At 41.4% G+C, this 27,807-nt stretch overlaps 2 protein-coding genes and 1 pseudogene across 6 annotated transcripts in view; 1 reads left to right on the forward strand and 2 right to left on the reverse strand.

The window, feature by feature from the left end:
* Window positions 1-666: 666 nt before the first annotated feature.
* SHOX2 (SHOX homeobox 2) lies at window positions 667-10,803 on the reverse strand. Of its 5 annotated transcripts, none has more exons than XM_045386720.3 (5): window positions 10,247-10,803; window positions 7,280-7,488; window positions 4,838-4,895; window positions 4,445-4,533; window positions 667-2,864 (listed from the first exon to the last, which is right to left on the reverse strand). In XM_045386720.3, the coding sequence occupies exons 1-5, from the start codon at window positions 10,590-10,592 to the stop codon at window positions 2,607-2,609; spliced, it is 960 nt and encodes a 319-aa protein (XP_045242655.1). In that variant the 5' UTR covers window positions 10,593-10,803; the 3' UTR covers window positions 667-2,606. The 5 variants fall into 5 exon arrangements, with proteins under 5 accessions (XP_045242655.1, XP_065396179.1, XP_073887419.1 ...); XM_065540107.2 differs by having other exon boundaries at window positions 667-2,900; XM_074031318.1 differs by lacking the exon at window positions 10,247-10,803 and adding an exon at window positions 7,820-8,245.
* RSRC1 (arginine and serine rich coiled-coil 1) overlaps window positions 10,424-27,807 on the forward strand; it is a 418,307-nt gene continuing 400,923 nt past the window's right edge. Inside the window, exons 1-3 of the mRNA XM_074031315.1 lie at window positions 10,424-10,578; window positions 23,894-24,089; window positions 25,204-25,329. Coding sequence (XP_073887416.1) covers window positions 23,896-24,089; window positions 25,204-25,329 — 320 coding nt within the window. The 5' untranslated portion in view covers window positions 10,424-10,578; window positions 23,894-23,895. The remainder of the gene's footprint in view (window positions 10,579-23,893; window positions 24,090-25,203; window positions 25,330-27,807) is intronic.
* LOC102136666 (ATP synthase subunit f, mitochondrial pseudogene) lies at window positions 21,243-21,567 on the reverse strand (annotated as a pseudogene).

The following is a 27,807-nucleotide window of genomic DNA, read 5'->3' on the forward strand; positions in this document are numbered from 1 at the left end:
GGAGAGAGAGCTCCTCATTATTTTCAAGGCCAGGCTTTTCCTAAACCCGATTCTGGCTTCCACCTTCTAAATTTAACCAATGAAGAAGCTGCTTCAGCCAACCCTAAACAGGAGTGTGAGATGGGGAAATCCGCCCTTCACAGTGCCCTCGCCGGCCCGCCTTTGCGGCTCTTTTCCCGCTCCGAAGTCAGCACCTGCCCCGCTCCAGAGAGGGTCAACGAACTGGGGCTGGTTGTCGATTATGCCATACCAAACCTAGGTTGATTTCACACCGCAGGATCCCTCTTTCCTTCCTCCCAAAAGTGTCTCCAGATAAAGGTTGAAATTATAGCAAAATGAATAACAAGAGTCCATCTTGGGGAAGGAAGTTACTCTATCCTATGTTATTTTACTTATTATCTGTTCTTTCATTAATTTGGTATAACCCTGTTTCTATGCTGGGTGGATAAAATGGAGGGGGCCGGCGGCGAGAAATGCGCTCAGCGCTAGGGACAGCCACACAGCCACCCTTCTTACTGCCCCTTGACTGCAGCATGTAAGAGCAGAGGCAAGCGCTTTTCCAAGCTGGTATATTCGAGAGAGTGATACGCATTAATCAAAAGGGAAAAGGGAAAGACTATCCCGGATATTTTAATAGTAACAGGAACAAAGATGACACGAACCCCATCAAATGAAACGATATTTTCATTCAATTGATCGCAAAGTGTCTTCAATTATAACTTGGCACTTATTTAAAAGGTTTAACAGAAGTGGAGGCGACACATTTTGTACTGACAACACGTCATGAGATAACATCTTTTGTTTAAAATAACTTAATACACTAGAAAAAATATGTCAAATATAAATAATTTTGTTTTCATGGAGAACAAATAGTTACAAAGCTCAACCGCATACCAAAGTTCAGTTAGAAGAGCTTTTCCTCTTTCTTGTAAATTAGAAGGTAAAATAAAAACAAAAACAAAACCCCACAAACTTAGGCTTGCCAGCGAATTGGGATACAGATTGGCTTAGTCCAAAGTATCCCAGTTTAAATAGCTACATGAATTGAAACAAACAACCAAAAAAACCAAAAAACAAAAAAAGTTACTTGAATAGATACACCTTTGTGAGATAAAATGCAAATGTTGAAGTCAGTCCACACATTATAGCCAAAATAAACTTTGTTCGTGTGTATCAACATATCTTACACAAACCTAGTGCCTGTATCTAGCTGGGTGTTATTTAAGGTGAATTTGACAGGATAGAGAGGGGGAAATAAAGCACTGTCTTCAAATAGGACTTCGGGAAACCAACAAGAAGGAACACAAGAAAAGGGGAATGGTGGGAACTAACATTCATTGAGCGCCTACTGTGTCTGGCACAGCGAGGCGCTGCACCTTCATTATTTCATTTGGTGGTCTTGTTTTCTTTTTCCTTTCCCCACATGTTCTGCCCACCTCTGTCTTCTTAGGACAATGAGTGTAATTTTTTCCCTTTCTGACTTTTTTCTTTTGTTCCCCAGGATCGAAGACAGGGCAAATATATATATATATATATATATATATGGATATAGGTATCAATTTCCAGATGCTTTTGGTATTGTTTTTCATAGTGAAGATGAAAATGGAGTGAGTGCATGGGAGATAAGGGGGTGGGAGGAGACACACCATCAATGGAATACAAGTAACATGCAAACCGGAATTTACTGTCAGCAGTCCGGACAGTTTTGCCATAATAATTTCTCAGAGAAATCATTGTCTGTGGCATCTTTTTGTGTTAATATTATTTTTCTCTCTCCTCGTTTTAATATTTTCTCTTTTCTTGCTCTCCCATACATGGTGGGTTTAAACTCAAAGCATCTGATTCAACGTAAAAGGAGGCCCGCCTCTCTTATCAAATTTCTCGTGTTAACGTGAACTTCGCAGAAAAAGGTCAGTTTCAAAACCTGTGAACTTCCCAGCTGCGCACTTTTTTCATCTTAGTTTTTCAAATAAGTATACCTCTTCTTTCTGCTTTGCCTTCTTAGCGCATTTTTAAAAACACACATTTAAGTTGGTAACTCCCCCACATTCTCTCGAGATTCGTCTGGGTTGTTTTTCCATATTTTAAAATGTATAAAATACTTTAATTTTAAAATGTGTTTTTGCTCCTTGGTTCTCCAATTTCAGCTTCTGCCAAATAGTAATAAGAAATAAGTTCCCTTTCTCTTTTTCTCTCCAGTCTTTCAATTTTTTTGTTTGCTCATTTTTTGTTAACAAGATTTTTTTTTTCTATGCAAGAGTCCATCGTTGCCGCTTTGCGGTGAGCCAAACTCCTCGGTTCCAGCACTCCCCTGTCCAGTCTCTCTCCTGACTCCCCCAAACCCGCTCCTACAAAACCGAATTCTAGGCCCTCGGGTAGGAAAACGGGCAGGAGCCACAGCGCCTGGGTGCCTCGTGAGATCCCTGGTCCTGCGTGGAGTCTGCCTTTCCGAGTCCAGGATGCGAAAGGGAACAAGGGATGGTCAGTGAGGAGGAAAGAGGGCCGGCTCTTGAAGTCTGAAAGGGGTAACGGAGAAGCAGCGGGGCGCGGAGGGCGTGTAGGCTGAGTGCCGCGGAGGAGGTGCGACATTGGTGCTGGCGTTGGCATCACAGACCCAAGGCTGCGGCGTGCTTTTTGGCTTTCAGTCTGAGATCGGCGATGCTGGAGTTCTTGCTGGTGGTCTTGGCGGCTGCTGCCGCCGCGACTACCGAGGCCGCGGAAGCCGAATCCGCGGCCAGCGTGGCGAGCGGCAGTCCGAAAGGCGGCGCTGGGAACATCATGTAGGGCGCGTGCGCGGCCAGGTGCGGATGCAGGTGGTGGTGCGCGTGCGCCACAGCGCTGTCCAGCTGCAGCTGCGCCTGAACCTGAAAGGACAAGGGCGTCACGTTGCAATGACTATCCTAGGGTGACAACAGAATAGAAACAGAGCATTAACGGCGTCCAGCTTGGCCAGAGAGAGAGTTGGGTTGTGTTTGGGCACGGGGAGAGGGCATTTGGCTGCGCATCTTGTTCTGAGAGTGACCTTCTCAGCCTGTTGCTGAATCTGGGGTTCCACATGGATACTCCACTGCCCCCTGGGTCTCCGAAACTCAGTTGGGGTAGGTTTATTTCCCTGCACCCCGGGAACCCCCGTCTGCAGGAATGTGGCCGTCTCCCTTGGGAACTGGGCTGAAATGGTATATTGGAAAGACTGTGGGTAAGGATCCTTACCCTCTTCTCCTGATGCTGCCATGCATCTCTTACCCCACTACCAAAACAACGGAGTACCAACAAGCAAACTACGCAACTTTTTTATGTTATTCAGGGAAGTTATTCCATCTTCCCCACAATAGGCACAATTGTGAGTCGGTACTTCTAACCTTTACTGCCATAAGAATTACCCAGGGATCTCGTTAAAATTCAGATTCTGATTCAGAAGGTCTAGGTTGGGGCCTGAGATTCTGAATTTCTAACAATCTCCCAGACAGTTTTGTTGCTGCTGGCCCAAAGATTACCTTTTGAGCAGTAAAGGTCTCCTTTTAAAGTCACCCCTCTCTCTTTCTTCAGTCATTCTCCCTTGTTTCCAAAGCCCAGCATTAGGATGCCAGAGTCCTGTGGCACCAAGAGAGCTAAGATCTCCCTGACACTGAGTCTCAATTCATGGGCACACCTATGTGTCTCCCTGTCCAAGTCACTGGAGACTGAGAGCTAATTCATGACATCACAGCCATGCCAAGCAGGGGTCCTGGCTGAGGATGGGGAAGGTCAGATACTGGTTGGGAAAGGATATCGCCTTCAGGCTTGGAGAGCGGGGAGTTCAGAGCACTGGGATTTCCCAGGATTAAATCATTGCTGCAGGCTGTCCTTTTAAAATATACTCTTAAAGGTTTCTTTATGGCTTAGGGTTTGCAAAGGCAAGGCAGCCCTGGGAAGACCAAGACTTCTCTCTTTACCAGAGATGAAGCTTTGTTTGCAGAAACAGATTTAAAAACAAAAGAAAGAAAAAAATGAAAGTATGAGCTGGGAGTACTCGTGTTTATTTATTTTTCTTCTGTCAGAGTTATTTAATGCGACTAAGAGGTAGAAAATACCTACAAAAGTATCTAGAGGGTTGCCTTAGAAATACCTTAAGACTAATCTCTGTATTGGATTTGACAAAATCTTAATCAAAAGACTTTTCCTTCCTCTCTCTCTAAGGGCGACCTTTAGTGTATTTTTAAAGGGCCAGTTACTGCCCCCAGGCCTCTTCAGGGGTTCCCATGAGGACAGAAGGGAGTAGGTATTCAGGCCCTTAATGCTGTATAGGTTTTTAAAGGGTAGTGGGTCCACTACATCATCTCAAAATAGATTATCCAACTGTGCAGACATTGACATCTGGGATCAGAGATAGGTGATGTTCAACAGTTCAAGCAAACAGTCAGGTATTTTTATATTTAAAAACAGCTTGAAACTATACTGTACTTGCCTGCTGAAATGGCATCCTTAAAGCACCTACGTTGACATAGGGTGCGACTCTACAAGCTTCAAACTGGCTGGCGGCCCCTATGAGAACACCTGTAAAAAGTACAAAAGAAAAATAATGTGAGGTTAACATTTGTAGCATTTTTCAGGGTTCCAAATGGTACAAGATAGAACTAATTACTTTGAAATTGGACTATTATCTTTCTAAACTGTATCCAAAATTTAAATAAATATAACTTACTCCCAAACTTTAGGACTCCATTAACAGCCTTTTAGGATTATTAAGTCAAGAACTATTGTCATTTTTGAGGTTTCTTTTTTCTGTCATTGTAATAGTAATATTCACTACTTCTCTCTTTGCTCAGACTTTCAAATGTTCCTTGTATAAGAAGCATACCTTTATGGAGTTGATTTTCTTGTTTTCTACATTTAGCTCTTCGATTCTGAAACCAAACCTATAGGTTGGAGGGAGAAAAAAAAATAAAACCTAGATATTATGACTAAAAATTTTTTTTAATTACAAGAGTGCAAAGAGAAAAGAGTCGTGGTTTAGATAAGAACTGGGAGATATAGCAAGCAATCTTTGAATTGTATAAAACAGCCTCAATTTCCAAAGTTAAACATGTAAATTAACTACAGAAATAGAAAGATAGATTTTATAGACTTTTGCAAGATACATTACTATTAGTCCTGATTTCATCTTTTCACATAACAGAGTCCCTATGGCCTAAAACTCTACTTGGTACCTGATACCAATATGATAATGTGTTTAGATATTTGCCCAGTTAAGACCTGAGAAGGGTGTGCTCACTAATAGCCTTTAATGTTAATTAGCTTCATCTTAAAGAAAAACCAAACACCAGAGCAATAATAACTCTTTTGGGGAGAAGGAGTTGTAAGGGTTGGGGAGAGGTAATTAGTGTCATAAAAGCCTCACTACAAAGAAGTTTAGAATTTCTCTGTTCCTCTGTGCAGCAGAGTGAAACACAGTAGCAGAATAATTGTGCACCATTATCATGATAATCTAATTTGCTTCTTTAGAAAAAGTCACTGCTTGCAGTTAGGATAGTAGGAAAACATCTAGAAAATAACTAAAATGTAAATAAAAGTGTGAAACAACAATAAAGTACACTTCTTAAGAGAAAAAAAGAAGAGCATTCAGCGAAAGGACAATGAAGTATGTATAAAGCGAGTAACTCTTAGGTACTTTGTTCTCCTGGATGTTACCTGCTTAAACTTGACAACTTTTACAGGCAGTATGACAGATTTTTAAAAATTCAAATAAAGCTTGCTTTTGTATTCCACTTTCAATAATAAAGCATATTGATTGACTCACAAATTAAAGTTTTAAAAACCCCATTAAAGTAAAAATACTGCTTCAGAGCTTTTATTGGTATGTTTTTGAAAGCAAGTGTTATAGTCAATGTAAATCTTCAAAAATTTCTCTGCTATTTAGTATAATAGAGGGTGGATTGTGTGCCAGGGTGGCGTCCTTTGTGTAATTCACATGGCCTGAGGCTTCTTGCCTTTTTTTCCTCTAGAAGAGTTGGAATTAAGATACTAATAATCATAACTGTAATAATTATCATCATGTTTTTAAGGGGTTGCTGAGCCTGTGGAGATCTCAGTGCACAGAGCAAAGCAGGAGAGGCTTAAAAAGGAAGGCTCTGCTGCTGATGCTGTGATGACCAAGGCAGCCTATTATTACTTTTCCTCTTAAACGTGACTGCTCTGGGTTTTTTTTTTTTTTTTTTTTTTTTTCCTGATCCTATTACAAGATGCGGGAAGCCCCTTAAGAATTGTGCATAGTTCGCTACAGATGGTGGTCTCTGTGCCCAGAGACCGAGGGAGTATCTGTTACAGCGATACTTTGTAACAGCTGCAGATGTGCGGGCCTAAAACTGCTCCATGTGTTCAAACAAATAATGACTATCATTTTATTCTATTTTATTATTTGAGCGGAAATATAATCTGAAACATTTACATTTGTTCCCCGTAAAGCCAGAAGGATATGTGTATGTGAAAGTACACAATTTGCTCCTTTAAATGACCCCAAAGCCTATTTTTGCTATTACATTTGCCTCCACGACCAATAAAGAAAATCTGTTTCAATCCTAACTTCATTGGGTATGGCACGTGCTGGCGGGGGGGCAGGTTTTGGAAATATAAATACTAAGATATGTGGTTTGTTTTAAAATCTAATTTCTTTAGGGTCAGTTTCGTTGCCTTGGTTAAACAAATGAACAAAGAGTGGCCAAAATGCGTTTATTTCTCCGCTATTTCACACACAGTTTGAGATCGACCGCTAACAGCAGACTGTAAATTTCTGCACTTAACAGTTACTAATTTTCTTTATAGTCTGAACATCTATAAACCTAATTGGGATATCCGCTTGACAAACCTAGACCCTGCAGAGCAGACCTTCAAGGAAATCAAACTCCAGAGAGCAACATACTCCTTGGAACTTTCAAGGCATCCAGAGATAAAACGTTTTCTGTGGGATTTTTTTTAAGCCTTATAAAAGTAGGCCCATTAGGATTAAACCACATTAAAGCCAGCGCGAGGCGAGGGGGGTGTGGTTTACAGAAACTCTGGGAGAAAGCCCAGCACAGCTTTCTTCTTCTGGGAACATATGTTAGGATGGAAAAATAAAAGAGAGGGGAGTGCTATAGGACTAAGATCTACTTTGGAAAATAAGACCTCTAGTAAAGATATCTCTTTCCTTCTCATCTTACACCAGACACTAGAACCACCACCTCCCGAGTGTGTTCCCCAAGCCTCTTTCCAACCCCAGGCTCTCTCTGCTCCCTGGGCCCTCGACCTCCTGGCAGCTGGGTACCTGCACTCGGGCCTCCGACAGGCCCAGTCGCTGGCTCAGTTCCTCTCGCATGAAGGCGTCGGGATAGTGGGTCTCGTCAAAAAGCCTCTCCAGCTCATTGAGTTGTTCCAGGGTGAAATTGGTCCGACTTCGCCTCTGCTTGATTTTGGTCTGGCCTTCGTCCTCCATCCCTTTCGCATCCTCTTTGCGATCTTTCAGCTCCGGGGACACTGGAGGGGGCACCCCAGGGGGGCCACACGTGCATCCATGCACACACACACACACACACACACACACGGACAAAAACAGCACAGCAAATCCCGTTACCAGATTTGTCACAAAAAAGGATAGAGAATCGTTCCCCCTCGTAGAATCCTGATCCGGCTTCTCACCCCACTCGGAGGAAGAATATCCCGGAGAAGCGCAAAGGTCAAGTCTGAGCAGCCGCCTGGGGCAAGGTGGGCAGTCAACCACCCACCTCCTCCGCAAACGTACCTCGACTCACTGTCCACCCCACAGTTCCCGGCCTTCCCCAGCAAACGCCAAATGCTTTCCACTCACTTTCGCACTCACTTTCTCCCGAGCACTCCCAGAAATCAAAGGCGCAGCGCTAGGCCTCTCACAGAGCAAGGTCTGGACATAAGGGCGCGGCAAGGCCACCCACTGGCCTCTCACACCGGCCATTCCCAGAAGGCTGACTCGTTCTCAGGCCAGCTCTCACCACCTCCGGCTCTCTGCCTACCGCAAACTTGCTGGTCTAATTTAGGAACAATTGGGCCGAAGGGTATCAGCGAGAGAAACAGACCCCGGTGTTGTGCTGCACAGGGAGCCGCATCCGCAGACACCCCTCGCTGCCCCTGGGCTCAGGCCAAACCCTGCATAAGGTACCCTGGGCAGCCAGGTAATCTCCGTTCGCCCTGTCCGACCGGGGTCGCACGAGCACAGGCGGCCACGCCATGTTGGCGGCCCGAAGGGCTCGCCGCCCACGCCGGGCCAGAAGGCAGGAGGCGGAAAACCAGCCTCCGGTGGCGGGCGAAAGCAACCGCTCTCTCTGTTCTCTCTTGGCCCTCCCTCGTGGAAACGCAGACTCGACCCTAAACGCTTAACCCACAGAGATCAACAGGTTCAAGCGGAATATTCGCGATCCTCGGTTTCTATTGGTTGCTCAAAGCCTTTTCATGCAACCAGCAGCTCGGATGTTTAATAAAATATGCATTTTTCTGCTCTGGGTTTGCACACATCCGTTGCCACTGTCCTGTCCTTCTCCTCCCTTTAAAAACAGGAGCTCTTCTAGTGTGAGCATATAGAGTCACCATATGTATATCGCCCTGGAACCTTTATACTCTGCGCCCGAACCAGAGACTCCGGTTTTTAAGGAGTCAAAGCTGAGTTTAGATAGTAGAGACTGTTTGCAGTTCTTTCCAGCGCAGGATCCAGGCCAGCCTGGGTGTTAAAAATCATTTCCGGAAGAGCCGGTCTGCAGAGAAATTAATACTTGTCCTGAGCTTGGAAATCAACAGTCCCAGGAACTGCGTCCGCCTGGGGTTCAGATCTGAACCTCGCCGTCAAGCGCGCTGGCGAACCTGTAGTTCGGGCCTGTAGTTGTGGACTCAAGGCCGGGAGGCTGAGCTGGGCACCTTGACAGTAATTCCACCATTTTACAAATTTAGGAAGACCTGGTGCTGGTTTGGAGGAAGAAGAGTCGCTAGATCTCGGCCCTGCGGGGCATTACTAGCTACGGTGATCTTAAGTATTGCCGTATTTTCTAGTTCTCAGAGTTCGTTTTGTGGACATTTGTCCCTTCTTTAGGAAGGAAGTGGATAACATTATAGTGAACATTATGAACCAATTTAATAGCAAAGTATTTTTACTGATATTGTACTGAAATTAAAATATGAAAACACATCCTTCAGATGCTGCCAATGAGGTGGGAAGGCTTTGTCTCTTACATGTCGTCTACACAGTGGATGCCACTCAAAGTTTTGGGGCTTCGAAGAGATGTCCAAATTTCAAGTTGATCAATAGACTTAATAAAATCTCTATTTTTGTCCCCAAATTTCCAATTAATGATCTAAACAGGAACAGACCGTGTTATAAACAACTTAATTGCTTGCTTAAATATGTGATTCCACACATGCCACATATTTTCTTAATTGGAAAAATATGGCAGTACACCAGTTACTGCAGGCACCAAGTGCCAAATTAATTTTATTGTTGAACTCCTTTGAATTGTTATAGGATGCTCTGCCATTGAGATAAAGACATTTCCTAACACTGCGCTAGCACCAAAGGATTTTTGCTCTAAGAGAACCGAGTACTGGGTGATTGAAAACACTAAAGGAATTGTGTAAATATAGATCCCCACCTCCCCGTCCCCGCCCCCAACACACCAAGAAACCGAAATGCCTCGCCGGGGAGAAGCAGCGTAGCCTGGACCCTAGCTTTCGTTGGCTTCCTTCTACCTTCAAAGAGAATGGGAAGTTTTGGCCCCTAAGATCCAAAGATTCAGGGTCTCTGCGGAGTTCGAGGGGTCTTGGCGGCCCCAAACACGAGGCGAGCTATCCACCTCTCCCCTTCTCCCTCCCTGCAAACTCCTTGCTAGAGGCTAGCTTTAGTCCCGCCGTCCGGTCCGGCACCCCCTCCTGCAGCCCGGCCCCGCGAACTTCCACGTCCGCCTGCGGGCCATCCGGGCTGCGGGCCCATCCTCCGGCTGGTGAAAAATGCATTTCGATGGAATGGGAACATCTGGGAAGGGCGCGCACAAATCCCACACGCTTCCTCCCCAACAACACACTAGGACCCCACCCACGACCGAGCATACCACCGGACCCCCACCCTTCCACTATCACTCCAGCTTACAAAGCTGGGGTCCAGGGCCCTCTCCGCGTCCCTCTCCCCTCCCCGCTGGGCCTCGGAGTCCTCTCCCGCCCGAGAAGAGTCAGGAAGGAGGGAAGGGGAACCGTTGCCCGGGGTCAGTCAGGTCGTTACCCTCCGTCAGTCGCGGGCTGCCCGGCTCCCTGCTTCTCTCGGCAGCGCCCATGTCCAGCTCCCGGACGGGAGAGCGCCCTCCTCCAGCTCCTCCGCCTGCTCCTCCTCCTCCTACACCTCCTCCGCCTCCTCCGCCTCCGCCTCCGCCTCCTCCGCCGCCGCCTCCGCCGGCCGCCCGGACTGCCGGGCTGCTGCGGTCGTCGCGGCCGGCCTCGGTGCAGCCGGTCGGCTCCTTGGCCCCGCGCAGCGGCCCGCTCTCCAGCACCTCCCGGTACGTGATCGCCTCCTTCTTCTCCTTCACTTTCTGGTCAAAAGACTTGGAGACGAACGCCGTAAGTTCTTCCATCGCCGCCGCACGTCAGCCCGGCGCTCAACCTCTGCCAGCCGAGCCCCGCTCTTTTTTTCCTTCTTCTTTTTTTACTGCTCCAGCCCCCCCAATAATAACACATCAATGGGACAGGAGGTGGGGGAGGAGAGGGAGGAGGAGGAAGAAGAAGAAAAAGAGGAGAAGAAGGAAGACAGAGGAGGAGAAGTAGGAGAAAAAGAAGTAAGAAGAGGAGGAGGAGGGGGAGAAGGGTGAGGAGGAGGAGAGGGAGGAGGAGGAGGAGAAGAGAAGGGGCGGGGGCCGCCGGAGGGAAATGGGAACTGATGCTTCCCTGCCGGAGCGCGCTTGTTCAATGTTAAGATCTTTGACAATTCTTCCTGCGGAGAGTTCAGATCTGATAGCGACGCTGCGCTTGAAGTCTCACTATTTATACTTCCTAAAGGCGGCCCCTTGTTCTGAGTAAATTACCTCCCCGCGCAACTCGGAGTGAGCCCCTTCCCGGGTAGCAGTCGCGCCTCTACCGGGGGTTGGGGAGGGGAAAAGGAGAAGGAGAAGGAGAAGGAGTGAGAGAGAGAGAGAGAGAGAGAGAGAGAGAGAGAGAGAGAGAGAGAGAGATTGGAGTTCGGGCGGGCTGGGGCTGGAGTGGTAGGGCAGCACAGGGGGACTGGAGGGGGCGGGGAGAGGAGGCCGGTCCCCGGCCGCTCAGGTTTCCAGATAGCCCCTGCCGCCTATGCTCTTGGCCATTAATCCAGGATTGACAAGAATCCCTAATTAATTTAATTAGGCGTGGATTTTGCGTTGGTGTCACGACTTAGTAAAACATTGGGGAGCTGGATAGACCCCGCGGGGTGGGGCCAAGAGGAAACTGACAATTGCGCAGCTCTTAGAGTCAGTCTGGTATCCCGACACTACATCCTTCCCTACAGCCTTGCTTGGAGTCAGGATGCCTCGCAACTGCTCAGCTTCGCATTTCTTTTCCTCGTCCCTGCCCTGCATCAATCGCCCAGCAGTTTATAGGCCCCGCATCCCACTCTCGCATCCTGAGCCCGCATCCCAATCCTGCATCCCCGCCTCTCACTCACACCCTCGACCCCTGCCGGCAGTAGCTCCACCGCCCGGCATCATCCTGCCCAGAGTCAGGGTTGTCTGCACCTTCTCCGACCCGCGCAGCTTCTCTTAGGAGCTTCCCGGCTCGCAGGCAGGTTGAGTCCGGTTCTCCTCCAACTTCCTCGCCCCTCGGTCCGTGTTATTCGCTCTATTATTCGTGTCCTGGAGCCTAGCTGACTCCTCTATGGACAGACCCCGCTAAAAGGGACCGGTCGATTTAACAAGTTTCCCGAGCAGCTGTTAGCTGACAGATCTCATTTTAAAGTGTTTCCTTAGCGCCCGGTCAAGGACAGCTCGACTTCGTTCGTTTCCCCTCTGAGGTCTCAGAACTCCCACCCTTCTCCCTTGCTCCTTGCAACCGGACCCCTCTATGATGAATTACAGGACTTCTTCTTTAGCATCTTGGGAAACATCCGAGTTTGTTTACTAATTTGAAAAACAAGAGATTATCCCTCTTCGAGTCTGAAAAAAAAAATCGACGTTAAGTTTGTACCTCGTCTAATTTCATTTATTGCGGAGTGCTAAAAAAGAGACGCTCGCCAGGAGTAAACGTCCTCTCTCTCTCTCTCTCTCTCTCTCTCTCTCTTCCTCCCCTCCCCCCGCAACGATTTAAAATTCTATTTCTGGTCTATTTTCATCGGAACGGTTTGTTACATTAGAGGAACATCTATATTCCTGAGTCATTTGTCTGTATTGTGCCGGACAGGGCTTGCTGTGAGAAGTGTGGCTATGCAAATATATACTCACAAAATAATATTTACATATGAAAAGTTATATTTAAGTGTGTAAACAAATATACCTCTTTAAGTGTGGCTTAGGGGACATTTTCAAGTACTCTGAATATTAATGCAGACTTTCTGGAAGTTAAAGGTAACTTGATCATTATTTTGGATCTAATACTCTTAGTAAAAATAAGAGGAATTACAGAACATTAATATGTATATCTTCCATATATTGGTTAAGGCATCAAAACAAATTAGCAGATAATTTAAGAAGTTCTGTCAAAACAATCTGAAATACTTGTAAAAAGAGAACACAATTATAACTTAATATATTAGTGTTTCTCAAATAGATGTAAATAGAAGCTGGATATAACCTTATGTTATTCTACAATACTCATATTAAAATGTTCACATTTGGTGAATTTAAGGATTATGCATATCATGCTTTTTAGAAATGTTTTGCCTTTCTAAAACATTTCATTTTTTGCCACTTTTAGGAGAACCAATGTCTATAATTTTTCCACAGCTATAGCTTTTAGGTATTAATACATTGTGTCAGTACTTGCTTTTGTTTTGTTACACCACAAAAGGGACTCAAATACTCAAAGTTTCCAAAGTTATACAAATTTAGAAACAATTTTACATTGAGTCTTGGTTTACTCTCTGTAACTACTTTCTGATATTATCAGAGGAAAATAATGAAAAAACTTTAGTCCTTTATGAAAATCTGTTTTTAAGATTATTTAGCAGAAAGGCCAGTAATGGGGTGAGCTAAGTGGATATGGTGCTCAAGGTGCTCTCAAACTGAGGTGTTAAATACATATTCATAAATAACTCAAAAATAACCACTGTTAGAAGTCGGCAAGGAATCAGGAGACCCACCAGCTACTAGTTTGCCTTTTTAAGCATGATTTTTAGGTTTAACTCATCTTTCATCTTCTGAGCTTGAGGGAAAGATGACCACTTTAAAGGTAATCAGGGAAGTCACAGACACAACTATTGTGTAATTCAAACCAATAGATTTTCCCATGATCTCAGCTTTTTGGCTCATTGCATATTTAGGAATAGTAGTGTTGATAACAGATGGAGCTATGAGAAATCTTTAGTGTCTGACCACAGATTCCCACTGGCCTAAGGGAAGTTTACTTTAAAAAAAAAATCAAGGTTATAAAATCATATACTAATAAATGCTCACAAAGTTCCAATGATTTTGTTTCATTAAAGAGCAAATATTTTCCAGAGGTAGGACATTTCAAAATACAGTTTTGGTAAAAAAAAAAAAAAAAAAAAAAAAAAAAAAAAAAAAAAAGCATTTATGGTAAAGCTCAGCTGACAGTCTGTGGACGGATACACAGGTTCCAATAAAATTCAGGACCCAAGGGTTTCCCCAGCTTTTGAATTATTTAAAATATACACATAGTGTTGTAGTAGTTAAGTTTTAAAATGGTGCCTCAAAATTGGCTAGTTAAGGTACATTATTTATGAAAAATATATTGTGGAGGTGATTTTTTACCATCTCAAATATCTGCGGAAAATTGTAGCTTGGTTATCTAGCAGTGGTGAATGAGTTGGTTCTCATAGTCGACCAAAACCCAGGCCAACAATTTATTTATCTTTTTAGCTTTGCTTAAGCGTAAATGAGGAAAAAATAATTTTCACGTAAGGAAAAATAAGTTATGTAGTATGAGTTACAGAAAATGCTGAGTCTCTTTAATTTCTATTGGTTTAATTTAAAAAACTCCACACACCTATAAATTTGATTTCTCCTTCAGAAGAAACCGCTCCCCGCCTCGCCTCAGGCAGGTTTCTCCTATTCCTCTACTAACCAGTTACTTTAATCCGAGAAACTAATTTGCACTCAACTTGTGAGTGCCTTCACCTTCAGGGCAGAAGAAACACCGACTTTTAATGCATTTTTGCAAATAAATCATTACAATTTAATCACACAAGACTCTATACAGACACACTCCCATGATTTATTATCGTTGCGCGAGTTTCCCCCTCCCCCAGCATGAGATAACCAATTTTGTTTCGTGTAGGTGTCATAAACATAACTTCCTACGATGCAGATTTGTTTACTGATTACCTATGACGATAACGACGACTACTAAGACAATAACACTCTCCAGTCCCACCTTTATTGCTTTTGGTAACAATAAAATCAAAATAAACAGGCACGCAAAACAAACGCCAAACAAAAAATTGGCAGCGTTAAAATCTACTCCCTCGGCGTTCCCAGCGCCTGGCAGCATCCATCGATGCACTCGGTATCTCGGCTGAAGCTGCCTGGCGCTAGAATCAGGAAGGCGCTGAGCTTAAACTGAAGCAAGTTCGGTGTACGCCGGCGGCGCCCTGATCTAAAGAAACGTCTCAGGGTCTGCGGCGCTTGCACGTCAGCGGAAGGTGTGAGCCCAAAGGTCTGGACCGAGGTGATGCCCACGACCAGGGCCTGGCGAGCGGCGTCCGTGGCTGCGGGGCTCCGAGGCCCTGCTCTGGCAAGAGGCGGCGTGGGGCCTGCCGCAGTTTGCGCTGGATGTCGGCGGAGGGTGGGCGGCGGCCTCGCGGCGTGTGCAGTGTCAACGTGCGCATGCGTCCCGCACCTGGGAGGCTCCGGACTCCCTGGGTCAAGGCTGGTGGCTGTAGGATGGGTGGGTGGGTGGCCGCAGGCCTCAAGCTTGGCCCTCTGTCTTGAGGACGTGTCGGAGAGTTCGCCGACTCCTCCCCTCGCCCCCCATTCCTGGCTCTTCATCGCTGCTTTTGGGTTTCCTGGCTCATCTTGCAATATAAGCCTGGCGCTTCCTCACTAGCTCTAGGTAGGGTGGATCAAGAGGGAGGCTGGATTCTGGTGCCCTCTATCCCATCCACTCCGCTGTCCCTGCTTTAGATCCAGCTCTTTCTGATTCCGCCCTACCCTTTCTGGCTCACACTGGCTTGCTGAGAGAAGTGGTGCAGGGTGAAATAGATGTTCCTTTCTTGGAGTATAAATATGCTTGCCTTAAACACACTATATATTCCCTTGACTTCTGTACTTGTGGCCATGTGACTAAGAGCATATGGCTTTGTTTACTTTTGCAAGATGTTATTATGCACCGTAAGGCATGTTGCCTGCTCTTGATTTTAGGTTAACCTTGACGTAATTTCTCTCAGAAGTTGTGTATCTTTAAATGCACACTGGAAACCTAAACAAAAAAATATTTTTTGGGGCCGGGCGCGGTGGGTCAAGCCTGTAATCCTAGCACTTTGGGAGGCCGAGACGGGCGGATCACGAGGTCAGGAGATCGAGACCATCCTGGCTAACAGAGTGAAACCCCGTCTCTACTAAAAAATACGAAAAACTAGCCGGGCGAGGTAGCGGGCGCCTGTAGTCCCAGCTACTCGGGAGGCTGAGGCAGGAGAATGGCGTGAACCCGGGAGGCGGAGCTTGCAGTGAGCCGAGATCTGGCCATTGCACTCCAGCCTGGGCGACAGAGCGAGACTCCGTCTCAAAAAAAAAAAAAAAAAAAAAAAAAAAATATATATATATATATATATATTTTTTTTTTCCACTTCCAGAATTAACAGTAACCCAACTGTGTTCCAACTAACTAGGTAGTAGATACATAAATTCAAATGTCTTTTGTTGTCACAGGAAAGCATTCGAGCTGTCGTCTTTGAACTTAGATGTATTATAAAAGCTCTAAGTGAAGGAGGTAAGCAGAGTTCCCAGGTTTAAGATTTGGAGCAGGTGTGACAGTTGCAACCTTGGGGGAAACTAGGTATCCTTTAAGAGCCTCTCTAGTCTTAGAGTTTACAAATACTCACTTTCTTTGCAGGCAAAGATTTCATGCTAAGTGATATAACACTTTATTTATGTTTTTCAATAAGAGGGCTAAAAATGTCAGAATCTGAAAACGAGAAAAACAGCTGGCACCTTTTTGTTAATTGGCCTTGCCAACTCAACCAGTCTCACAAAGAGGGGTGTTATGAATTGGAAAAGTTCTGAAAGCGGGTTGTTATAGTAGATCTATAGTTGTATTTCCTGCTTTCATTTCCAAACCATTGGGGATAAATTCCTATGATTGATCATGCGTTTTTAAAAAGAAAGATGCTTGCAAGTTTTTAATTGTGATGGAAGAAGTGTTTTGACAGAATTCTTTATCTCTTTTGTTATAAAGAGTTGTGTACTTGTTTATGGATTTCTTAATATGTTAGTTTTCACCCCATTTTTACTTTTCGTCTTTGAGGTGGATTTCCCATTGAAATCAACATTCTTTTCACTTTTTCTGGCCATGTATCCAGAATCAAGAAAATTATAGTTTGATATACTAATGAGTGAGTAGTGGAGAAGTAATTATAAGCTATCATGTCCTTTAGGAATCTTTGTTCTCTCAAACTGATTGCCTGTTTTCTGAAAAAGATAACTGCTTCTTGTACCCTTATCAATAACTGGACAAAGGAACTACTTGTGTAGTCCTTCGAGATCTCTTTTCTTAAATGACCACATGTTGGTTTCACCTCTTCAATCAGGCACCTGAACTTTACATTAAGATGTTTCTGTAAATTGATTTCCTCCTGTAGTCATTGCATGCCATGGCTTCAATTCTGTAGTGGGAGTAGTTGGGTGAGTTTTGCAACCATGAGGCTACAACCAGGAAGAACTAGAGTGAGAACAGGAAGCCAAGAGCTATAGGAGCTCTGTCCCATGTTGTCTCTTTCACTTACAGATAGATTGAAAATTGTTAGCTTGTGGGACTCTAAAAGCCTGTGCTCCATTCATCATTCATTGCCCTTATCAGAAAGAACTATTAATGTGTCTTTCCGTTCATTGCTCCTTACTGGTGGAGTTAAGTATAAAGAATTCTTCCTTACTAGGAGTATGTAATATAAATTGATTACCATGACTTGAATTGGCAAGTATATTTAATTACATGCTGATGACATTATGGAAATCTAAGGGTAAGTTTATGTCTGTGGTGGTGAGTAGGACTTCAGTACCTGTCATAGAGAAGACAATTTTGAGATCTACGTTGTGATTTGCTGTTAGTGTTCACTCCCTTTTGTGAATAAATGTTTGAAGTTAACTATAACAAAGAAATATGGTGACCTTTTGCTTTCTTTTAGTGGGGTTAATTGTATTTCAGTGTAATTTTTCTGAAATGTAAATGTGTCACTTGAAATATTTATAGTTTTGTCACAGTGGTTTTTCAGCCTTTTCTTGGTTTCTCTAAGGAAGGATTTATTTTAAGTTCTGGGGTACATGTGCAGGATGTGCAGGTTTGTTACATAGGTAAACGTGTGTCATGGTGGTTTGCTGCACCTAAATATTAATCCCAGAATGCGTTATCTATTTTTCCTGATGCTCTCCCTTCCCCTGTACCCCCACCACAGGCCCCATTGTGTGTTGTTCCCCTCCCAGGTCCATGTGTTCTAAGTGTTCAGCTCCCACTTATTAGTGAGAACATGTGGTGGTTGGTTTTCTCTTCCTGTGTTAGTTTGATGAGGATAATGGCTTCCAGCTCCATCCATGTCCGTGCAAATGATGATCTCATTCTTTTTTTGTGGCTCCGTAATATTCCATGATGTATATGTACCACATTTTCTTTATTCAGTCTATCAGCAATGGGCATTTAGTTTGATTTTGTGTCTTTGCTATTGTGAATAATGCTGCAGCGAACATACACGTGCATGTGTCTTTATAATAGAATGATTTCTATTTCTTTGAGTATATACCCAGTAATGGATTGCTGGGTCAAATGGTATTTCTGGTTCTAGGTCTTTGGTGAATCACCACACGGGTGATTCCTCAAAGAATCGCCCATTCTGGATGATTCCTATGACATCATCTTCCACAATGGTTGAACTAATTTACATTCTCACTCACAGTTTATTAATAAAAGTGTTCCTGTCTCTCCACAGCTTTGCCAGCATCTGTTGTTTTTTGACTTTTTTTTCTTTTTTTGAGATGGAGTCTTGCTCTGTCACCAGGCTGGAGTGCAGTGGCTCATTCTCGGCTTACTGCAACCTCTGACGCCTTGGTTCAAGCAATTCTGCCTCAGCCTCCCGAGTAGCTGGGATTACAGGCACGCTTCACCACACGCAGCTAATTTTTGTATTTTTCGTAGAAACAGGGTTTCACCATGTTGGCCAGGATGGTCTCCATCTCCTGACGTCGTGATCTGCCCCCCTCAGCCTCCCAAAGTGCTGGGATTACAGGTGTGAGCCACCGCACCTGGCATTTCTTGACTTTTTAAGAATTCCCATTCTGACTGGCATGAGATGGTATCTCATTGTGGTTTTGATTTGCTTTTCTCTAATGATCAGTGATGTTGAGTTTTTTCTCATATGTTTGTTGGCCTCATAAATGTCTTCTTTTGAGAAGTGTCTGTTCATGTTCTTTGCCCATTTTTTAATGGGATTGCTTTTTTTTCTTGTGAATTTGTTTAACTTCCTTATAGACTCTGGATATTAGACCTTTGTCAGTTGTATAGGTTGCAAAAATTTTTCGCCTATAGATTGTGTGTTCGTTCTGATGATAGTTTCTTTTGCTGTGCAGAAACTCTTTAGTTTAATTAGATCCCATTTTAATTCTTTTTGTTGTAATTGCTTTTGAAGCTTTTGCCATGAAATCTTTGCCCGTGCCTGTGTCCTGTATGGTATTGCCTAGATTTTTTTTCTAAGGTTTTTCTAGTTTTGGGTTTTACATTTAAGTCTTTAATCTATCTTGAGTTAATTTTTGTATAAGATATAAGGAAGGGGTCCACTTTCAATTTTTAACATATGGCTAGCCAGTTCTCCCAGCACCATTTATTAAATAGGGAGTCCTTTCCTCATTGCTTGTTTTTTGTCAGGGTTGTCAAAGATCAGAAGGTTGTAGATGTGTGGTCTTATTTCTAAGTTCTCTATTCTGTTCCATTGGTCTATGTGTCTGTTTTTGTACCAGTACCATGCTGTTTTGGTTACTGTAGCCTTGTATAGTTTGAAGTCAGGTACCTTCAAATGCCTCCCGCTTTGTTCTTTTTGCTGAGGATTGTCTTGGCTATATGGGCTCTTTTTTGGTTCCGTATGAATTTTGAAATAGTTTTTTTCTAAATCTGTGAAGAATGTTAATGGTAGTTTGATGGGAATAGCATTGAATCTTTAGATCACCTTGGGTGGTATGGCCATTTTCATGATATTGATTCTTCCTGTCTATGAGCATGGCATGTTTTTCCACTTCTTTGTGGTCCTCTCTGATTTCCTGGAGCAGTGGTTTGTAGTTCTCCTTGAAGAGGTCCTTCACTTCTCTTGTTAGCTGTATTCCTAAGTATTTTATTCTCTTTATAGCAGTTGTAAATGGGAGTTCATTCATGATTTGGCTCTCTACTTGTCTGTCGTTGGTGTATAGGAATGCTAGTGATTTTTGCACATTGATTTTGTATCCTGAGACATTGCTGAAGTTGCTTATCAGCTTAAGAAGCTTTTGGGCTGAGATGATGAGGTTTTCTAGATATAGGATTATGTCATCTGCAAAGACAGTTTGACTTTCTGTCTTCCTAGTCGAATGCCCTTTATTTTTTTTCTCTTGCCTGATTGCTGTGGTCAGAGTTTTCAATACTATGTTGAATAGGAGTGGTGAGAGAGGACGTCCTTGTCTTGTGCTGGTTTTCAAGAGGAATTCTTCCAGCTTTTTCTCATTCAGTATGATATTGGCTGTGGGTTTGTTGTAAATGGCTCTTGTTATTTTGAGGTATGTTCCAGGGAAGGATTTTTCTATCTTTCATTAACCTGTGTTAAATGTAATCAACCAGCCTTCTATTATGGATAAATTATGTTGTTTGTAATTAGAACAAAGAAAAAATTTATACTGACCTTCTCCTGTTCTCTTTTTTTGGTCACCCCCAGGGCACATAGATCTGTGTCCCTTTTTTTCTACTTGTTTGTGCCTTACTCAGAGATGTAGTATAAAGGACAGAAATAGAGATTCCCACAATGGCATTATTATTACTATTTTTTTTTTTTTTTTTTTTGAGACGGAGTCTCGCTTTGTCGCCCGGGCTGGAGTGCAGTGGCGGGATCTCGGCTCACTGCAAGCTCCGCCTCCCGGGTTCACGCCATTCTCCTGCCTCAGCCTCCCGAGTAGCTGGGACTGCAGGCGCCCGCCCCCGCGCCCAGCTAATTTTTTTGTGTTTTTAGTAGAGACAGGGTTTCACTGTGTTAGCTAGGATGGCCTCGATATCTGGACCTCGTGATCTGCCCGCCTTGGCCTCCCAAAGTGCTGGGATTACAGGCGTGAGCCCCTGCACCTGGCCAACTTAATCTCTTTAACCTTTAGTTTAGCATCTCTGTCTTTTTTTTACTGTGTCCTTGGACCTGGTGCTTCTTTGGTTCATTTTCCCCCCAAAATAAATCTTATCTCCTCTGGGGATTGGTGAAGAGTATCACCTGGCTGGGTAGAATGGAGGGACTGGGGAACACTACTACATAAATTCAATCAATTTTTTTGTTTTTAGCTTCGTGGCCTCATTGTGCCTGCTCTGGTATCTGATGTCTTAAATTCCTGATCCTTTCTGATTTTTGCTGTGTGAATTTGCTTTTCTGTTGGAATTCTCTACAGTAGCCTGATAATAAGCTTTCTTACCTCTAAATCCTCCATGTTTTTTTCATTTGCCAAAAGTTTGTTGACATATCTTATGTTCCTGTTGTTTTCTAGTCTCTACCCTTTCAAATTTATACTTTTTAATTTCTTTAATTTTATTTTGATTTATTATTATTATTTTTTTAACCAGTCATCTTTTATTTGGAGGTTAATTCCCATTAGGACATGAAAGGATTCAGCAACGATCGAGATTGTGTTCCTCATGGAGGGGCTCAGGCCAAGGTCATGGGGTCGGGGGTGGTGCATAGCGTGTCCTCTTCAGTGGTATTTGTGGAGCTGCTCGTGCTTGAGATGCTTGTAGGAAATGCTGTAGTTGAAGAGCACGTAGCATGCCAGCACCATGATAATCCCCGAGATGCTCCCCTTCTTTACGTTAATGTACTTGTTGTAGTACCGGTAGTAACCTCTTTGAAATGCTCCGAGAATGCCACTAGGGCTGAAGTCCCGCATCAAGATCCAGCTTGGCAGCTCCCCCAGTTTGACCTCCAGAAGTTTCTTGTCCTTTACTGGTACGACTGACGCCATCTTGGAGTCCTGGTGTCCGCTGTGCCTCTTATTTTGATATTTTTTAAAACAAGATAGCAAGATAGTAAAAGCTCATCTTAATTTAAATGGTTGTTTGTGTGTAAAGAACATTCTTAAATGATTAAAGGTGAAAACAAGAAAGAAATTAAAAGCCAAGAAATAAAAAAATTATTATTCAATTATGTACATCTTTCTTAACATCTATTTTATATATATAAAATGGATATATGTATATATTTTATGTATAAATGGGTATCATGTACATGTTTGAATTTATATGTATGTACAGATATACCTTATGTACATCTGTATTATGTTTGTATTTAAATGTATGTTTGTATTTATATATATAGATACATGTACATATTTATACTTTCATAATCATTTAAAGCTGGAAAGTATCATGGTAATCTTTTACCTATTGTAGTTTCATTTTTCAAATGAAACTGGCTTAGATATGTTAGTGATTTACTGAAGGCTTCAAAACCAAGTCTTCCCAGTGTTTTGTTAAACTGTAAAATCTTAGACATGTGAACAACTTGGAGGTTCAGAGCAAATTTAAAATCCTTAATTCTGGCTTTAGGTAAATAACTTAAAGTTTTAATTTGAGTCCTAAGAGATTTTTTCAGCTGGTATTGTATTGGAATCAGGGAGGGGCTGGCTCACCTGAAGCTTCTGAAAGCAAAGCAGTAATTTAACATATTATAAGTTGGCACAAAAGTAATTGTGGTTTTTGCCATTACTTTTAATGGAATATAATTATTAAATATATAAATAATATAGAATTAATATATTAATGTTAATATATTAAATATATAGTTAATACTAAATATATATTATACAGGTATTTCAAATATATTTAATGTTAAATATATAATATGTGTAATGTATAATATATTAAATAGATAATACATACTTATATATAAAAATATATTCCATTAAAAGTCATGGCAAAAACTGCAATTACTTTTGCACCAACATAATACTTTGTTTGTAGTGATGGTATTTAACTTATTTTGAATAAATATTAAAGATGATATGAGCTTTTATTTATCCTAAGTGACTACAATGAATGGATCTTGTTTTTATATGACTTTGAAAGATAGCTAATAACTATTTTAATAAAAAATAGTATTGCATATGAGAATCTAAAGATTAAAGTAAGACAACTAAGCTTCTTGTCAGCTAAGTTAATTCCTAAATATGAAAGCCTTAGGCTCTATTTGTTTTTTCTGTTCTATACTAAATGTCCGTGTTACCATAACTATATAGAAATAGTTTGAAAAATTATATTTTATATTATGAAAATTATATTTCATCACTTAAATATTAATTTTCTTATGTACATATTTTCTTAAATTATCTCAATGGATACCATTATAATAATGCTGTGATGAATATTTTAATGAATATATCCTTTAGATAATTTTTTCGACGTATTTGTGGAAATAGGATTTCTTTGTCAAAAAAGCATCAACATTTTTAGATTATTATTCAATTATGTACATATTTCTTAACGTGGATATAAATATATAAGTGTATGTGTAATATACACATACAAATGTGGATATCTATTACATAATATCTATTATAGATATGATATCTATTATATAATATCTATATCTTTTTAATTTAAATTATTGTTTTATTGCTTTCTAAAAAGATTATTCTACTACCTTATATAGGTATTAGCAGTGTGTGAAGAGCTGACTGATTTCACGATAACCTCGTCAACTTTAGTACTTTAGTTAATATTTTCTCCCCTAAGTTTCACAAGTGAAATGATAATTATAGTTCATTGTTTCAGTTTGTACTTTGTTGATGACTAATGAGATTTTAGCTACTTAAAGATGTAGAATTTTCTGTTAGAAAAAAAATTCAACTCTAAGGTAGTAAAATATCTTTTGTCATCAGGGAGTGTGAGAATAAAGGAATAGTTGGTTGATTACTAAAGAAAATGTCATATAATTAATGAGAAATATAACTTAAAATATGAGACAATTGGTATAAAGAACTGTTCTCATGTCTTGTCAAGAAGCAAGGCACATAAACAATTTTACTTTAAATAAGACTTTAAAAAATTTTACAAAGTTTTATAAAAAGTAGTGCATTGAGGCCAGAAACGGTGGCTCATGCCTGTAGTCCCAGCACTTTGGAAGGCCTTGGGGGAGGATCACGGGAGCCCAGGACTTCCAGGTTACAGTGAGCTATTATTGTACCACTGCACTCCAACCTGGGATACAGAGGGAGACCCTGTCTCTAAAATAAATAAATGAAATAAAAAATTAGTATATTGCATTTCATCCATTGTGCCACCATGTTAGAAATAATATTCTTCAAACTTTTGCTTATAGAAATGGGACGTCGGTCATCAGATACTGAAGAGGAAAGCAGAAGCAAGAGAAAAAAGAAACACCGTAGACGGTCCTCCTCGAGCAGTTCTTCAGATAGTAGAACATACAGCCGAAAGAAAGGAGGAAGGAAATCAAGATCAAAGTCAAGATCCTGGTCCAGAGATCTTCAGCCTCGTTCACATTCTTATGATAGAAGGTGATTTTCATAATTTTAGTTTATACAGTAATGAGGATAACAGTCCTTAAAACTTATGTTTTTGTATTTTTAGTTTTGCTAGATAAAACATTTTTCTTTTACTAGCTATATATTTACGAAAGTCCCAACCCAGAATTTTTTTTTTCCACCAGGTCCAGTCCGTGGGTCTAGTCTTCTCAACCTTTGTCTATTCTTAGTAGGCAAATAGATACAAAGTGGTGTAGTTTTCTTTTTTAATTTAATTAAATTAATTAATTAATTAAATTTTTTTTTTTTTGCGATGGAGTTTTGCTCTTGTTGTCCAGGCTGGAGTACAATGGCGTGATCTCAGCTCACTGCAGCCTCTGCCTCCCGGGTTCAAGCGATTCTTCTCAGCCTTCCGAGTAGCCGGGATTACAGGCATGTAGCACCACGCCCAGCTAATTTTATATTTTTAGTAGAGACAGGGTTTCACCATGTTGGTCAGGCTGGTGTCGAACTCCTGACCTCAGGTGATCTGCCCTCCTCGGCCTCCCAAAGTGCTGGGATTACAGGTATGAGCCAGTGCGCCTGAACTTAATTTTAAATTTTTTAGAGACAAGATCTTGCTCTGTCCCTCGGGCTGGAGTGCAGCGGTGCAGTCATATCTCTTGGACTCAAGGATCCTCCCACTTCAGCTTCCTGAATAGCTGGGACTATAGGCATGTGCCACTATGCCTGGCTAAGTTTTTTTATTTTTATTTTTTGTAGAGACTTGGCCTTGCTGTGTTGCCCAAGCTGGTATTGAATTCTTAGCCTCAAGCGATCCTCCTGCCTCAGCCTCCCAACGTGTTGGGATTACAGGCATGAGCTACTGAGCCTGGCCTTGGTTTAGTTTTCATACCATATAATCTGATGATATTTGGAAAGATTCTAAGACCCCTTAATACCTTAATTAGTAGCTGATCCAATCACTAAGTTGCGAATCAGTCATCTGACTGTTCAAGAAAAATAACATTTTAATTTATCTCTATTTGCTTCCAGGAAAGAGTGAGACAGTAAAAATGAAATGATTCTTTAGAATCTAGAAGGTTTTTCCTTAATGCTCATAATAAAAATTTTTATAGCAATGATCTTTGATTATATTTTATTTCAGACGCAGGCATCGATCAAGCAGTAGCTCTTCTTATGGCTCCAGAAGGAAACGAAGTCGAAGTCGTTCAAGGGGTCGAGGGAAATCCTATAGAGCTCAGAGGTCTAGGTCGAAAAGCAGAACAAGAAGGTATGCCTTATTAAGTATTTATTGCTTTGTAACAAATTATTCCAAATTTAGCAATGTAAAAGCAACAATCATTTATTTTCTTATAATTATATAATTTTGACTGAGCTTAGCTGGCACTTATTTTTTTCTCACCTGGGGTCATTCACGCAGTTAGTCCTGTGATAGCTTGATAGGAACTGGATGGTCCAATGTGGCCTCACTCATATATCTTGCATTTGGTTCTGGCTATTGGCCGGGGTGTACATAGCTTCTCATTGTCCAGTAGGCTGGGTTGGGTTCCCTACCAATGCATGTGCATTCCCCAGACATGAGTTTACTAGTATTTTGTTAAGGATTTTTGCATCAGTATTCATCAGGGATTTTGGCTTGCAGTTTTCTTGTAATATATTTGTCTGGCTTTGGTATCAGAGTAATGCTGGCCTGATAAAATGAGTTTGGAAGTGCTCCCTCCTTTTCAGTTTTTTGGAAGATTTTGAAAAGGATTGACATTAATTTCTTTTTAAATGTTTGGTGGAATTATGCAATGAAGCTATCTGCTCCTGGGCTTTTCTTTGTTAGAAGGTTTTTGCTTACTGATTCAATCTCCTTATTATTTATAGGTCTGTTAAGATTTTCTCTTCCTTCATGATTTAGTCTTGGTAGGTGGTATGTTTCTAGGAATTTATCCACTTCTTCTAGGTTATCCAGTTTATTAGCATTCTTAGTAGTTTATAATCCTTTCGATTTTTGTGGCGTCAGTTGTAATGTCTGCTATTTCATTTCTGATTTTAGGTAGACTTCTTGGTAATTTAGGCTTCTGGCAATTTTTCTTTTTCTTGTTTTTTGGAAATGAGGTGTTACGCTGTTACCCAGGCGTGGGCGTGTTGGTGCAGTCAGCTCACTGCAGCCTCAAACTCCTGGGGTCAATGATCTTCTCGCCTCAGTCTCCTAAGTGGCTAGAACTACAAGCATACACCACTAGGCCTGGCTGACTTTTTAAAATATGTTTTGTAGAAGTCAATCTTACCATATTGCCCAGGCTAGTCTCCAACTCCTGGTGTCAACTGGTCCTCCCACCTTATCCTCCCAAAGTGCTGGCATTATAGGCATGATCTACCTTGCCTGCCCTCATTTTTTCTTAATCCAAGTAAGTACTTGTTAATTTTGTTGTTGTTTTTCAAAAGACTCTTAGTTTTGTTGATTTTTTTTCTAAAGTTTTTCTGCTTTTCTATTCTCTATTTTATTTATTTTTTCTCTAATCATTTTTATTTTCTTTATTTGGATAAATTTTGGTTTAATTTGTTCTTTATTTATTTATTTATTCGCTGAAGTATAAAGTTAGATTGATATGAGACTTCTTTTTTTCCTAAATGTAGGTGTTCATGCTAAAACTTTCCTCAGTATTGCTTTTGCTGTTTCTCTTAAGTTTTACTATGTATGTTTGTGTTTTCATTTGTCTAAAGATATTTTCTAATTTCTCTTATAATTTCTTCTTTGATGTATTTGGTTGTTCAAGAGTGTGTAGTTTAATTTCTGCATATTTGTGGATTTTCTGATTTTTCTGCTGCTGTTGATGTCTAGTTTCATTTCTTTATGTTTCGAAAAGATACTTGCTATGGTTTTGGTCTTATTAAATTTATTAAGAGTTGTTTTGTGGCCTAACATGAAATCTATACTGGAGAATGTTACATGTACACTTGAGAAGAATGCATATTTTGCTGCTGTTGTGTGAAGTGTTCTGTGTATGTATGTTAGGTCTAATTCATCTGTGGTGTTGTTCAAGTCCTCTTACCTTATGTCTTATTTTTCTATCCATTATTGAAAGTGGAGTATTGAAATATCCTACTATTACAATGTTACTAAATATTTCTCCCTTCCATTTTGGCAATGTTTGCTTTATATATTTGGGTGCTCTAGTGTTAGGTGCATATAGATATTTATAATTGTTATATATTCCAGAATAATGACCCATTTATTGTTAAATAATTATCTTTTTTTCTTGTGACAGTCTTTGACTTAAAGTCTATTTTGTCTTATATAAGTATGGCCACTTCTGCTCTTTTTTGGTACCATTTGTATGGATCATCTTTTTCGGTATATGTGTGTCTTTACATCTAAGGCACATCTTTTGTAAACAGCATATACTGTAATTGTATCTTGTGTGTATGATTGTGTGTTTTGAAAAATTCATTCAGCTAATCTGTGTTTTGTTTGGAGAGTTTAATCCAGTTACATTTACAGTAATTACTGATGGGGAAGGACTTACTATTGCCATTTTGTTAATTGTTTTCCGCCTTATAGCTGTTTTGTCTCTCATGTCTCCTGCTGCCTTCTTTTTTGTTTTGTTGATTTTTGTATTGACATGTTTTGATTTTTTTTCTCATTTTATTTTGTGTATGTTCTGTAGGTATTTTCTTTGTGGTTGCCATGAGGCTTACACAAAACATTATCTATTTTAAGTTGGTAATAACCTTTGATTGTATACAGAAATACTATTGT

This window comes from Macaca fascicularis, chromosome 2 (genome assembly GCF_037993035.2).
Source record: "Macaca fascicularis isolate 582-1 chromosome 2, T2T-MFA8v1.1".
NCBI classification, from domain to species: domain Eukaryota; kingdom Metazoa; phylum Chordata; class Mammalia; order Primates; family Cercopithecidae; genus Macaca; species Macaca fascicularis.

What these genes read in the sequence shown, in the direction of transcription:
- SHOX2 (XM_065540107.2), bottom strand. Translation starts at nt 10,592, where the DNA reads ATGGAAGAACTTACGGCGTTCGTCTCCAAGTCTTTTGACCAGAAAGTG. An exon ending in CAGCCCGCGACTGACGGAGG is followed by an intron (nt 7,489 to 10,246) that starts GTAACGACCTGA and finishes TGCCCCCTCCAG; the next exon opens with TGTCCCCGGAGCTGAAAGAT. An exon ending in TGTCGGAGGCCCGAGTGCAG is followed by an intron (nt 4,896 to 7,279) that starts GTACCCAGCTGC and finishes TCCAACCTATAG; the next exon opens with GTTTGGTTTCAGAATCGAAG.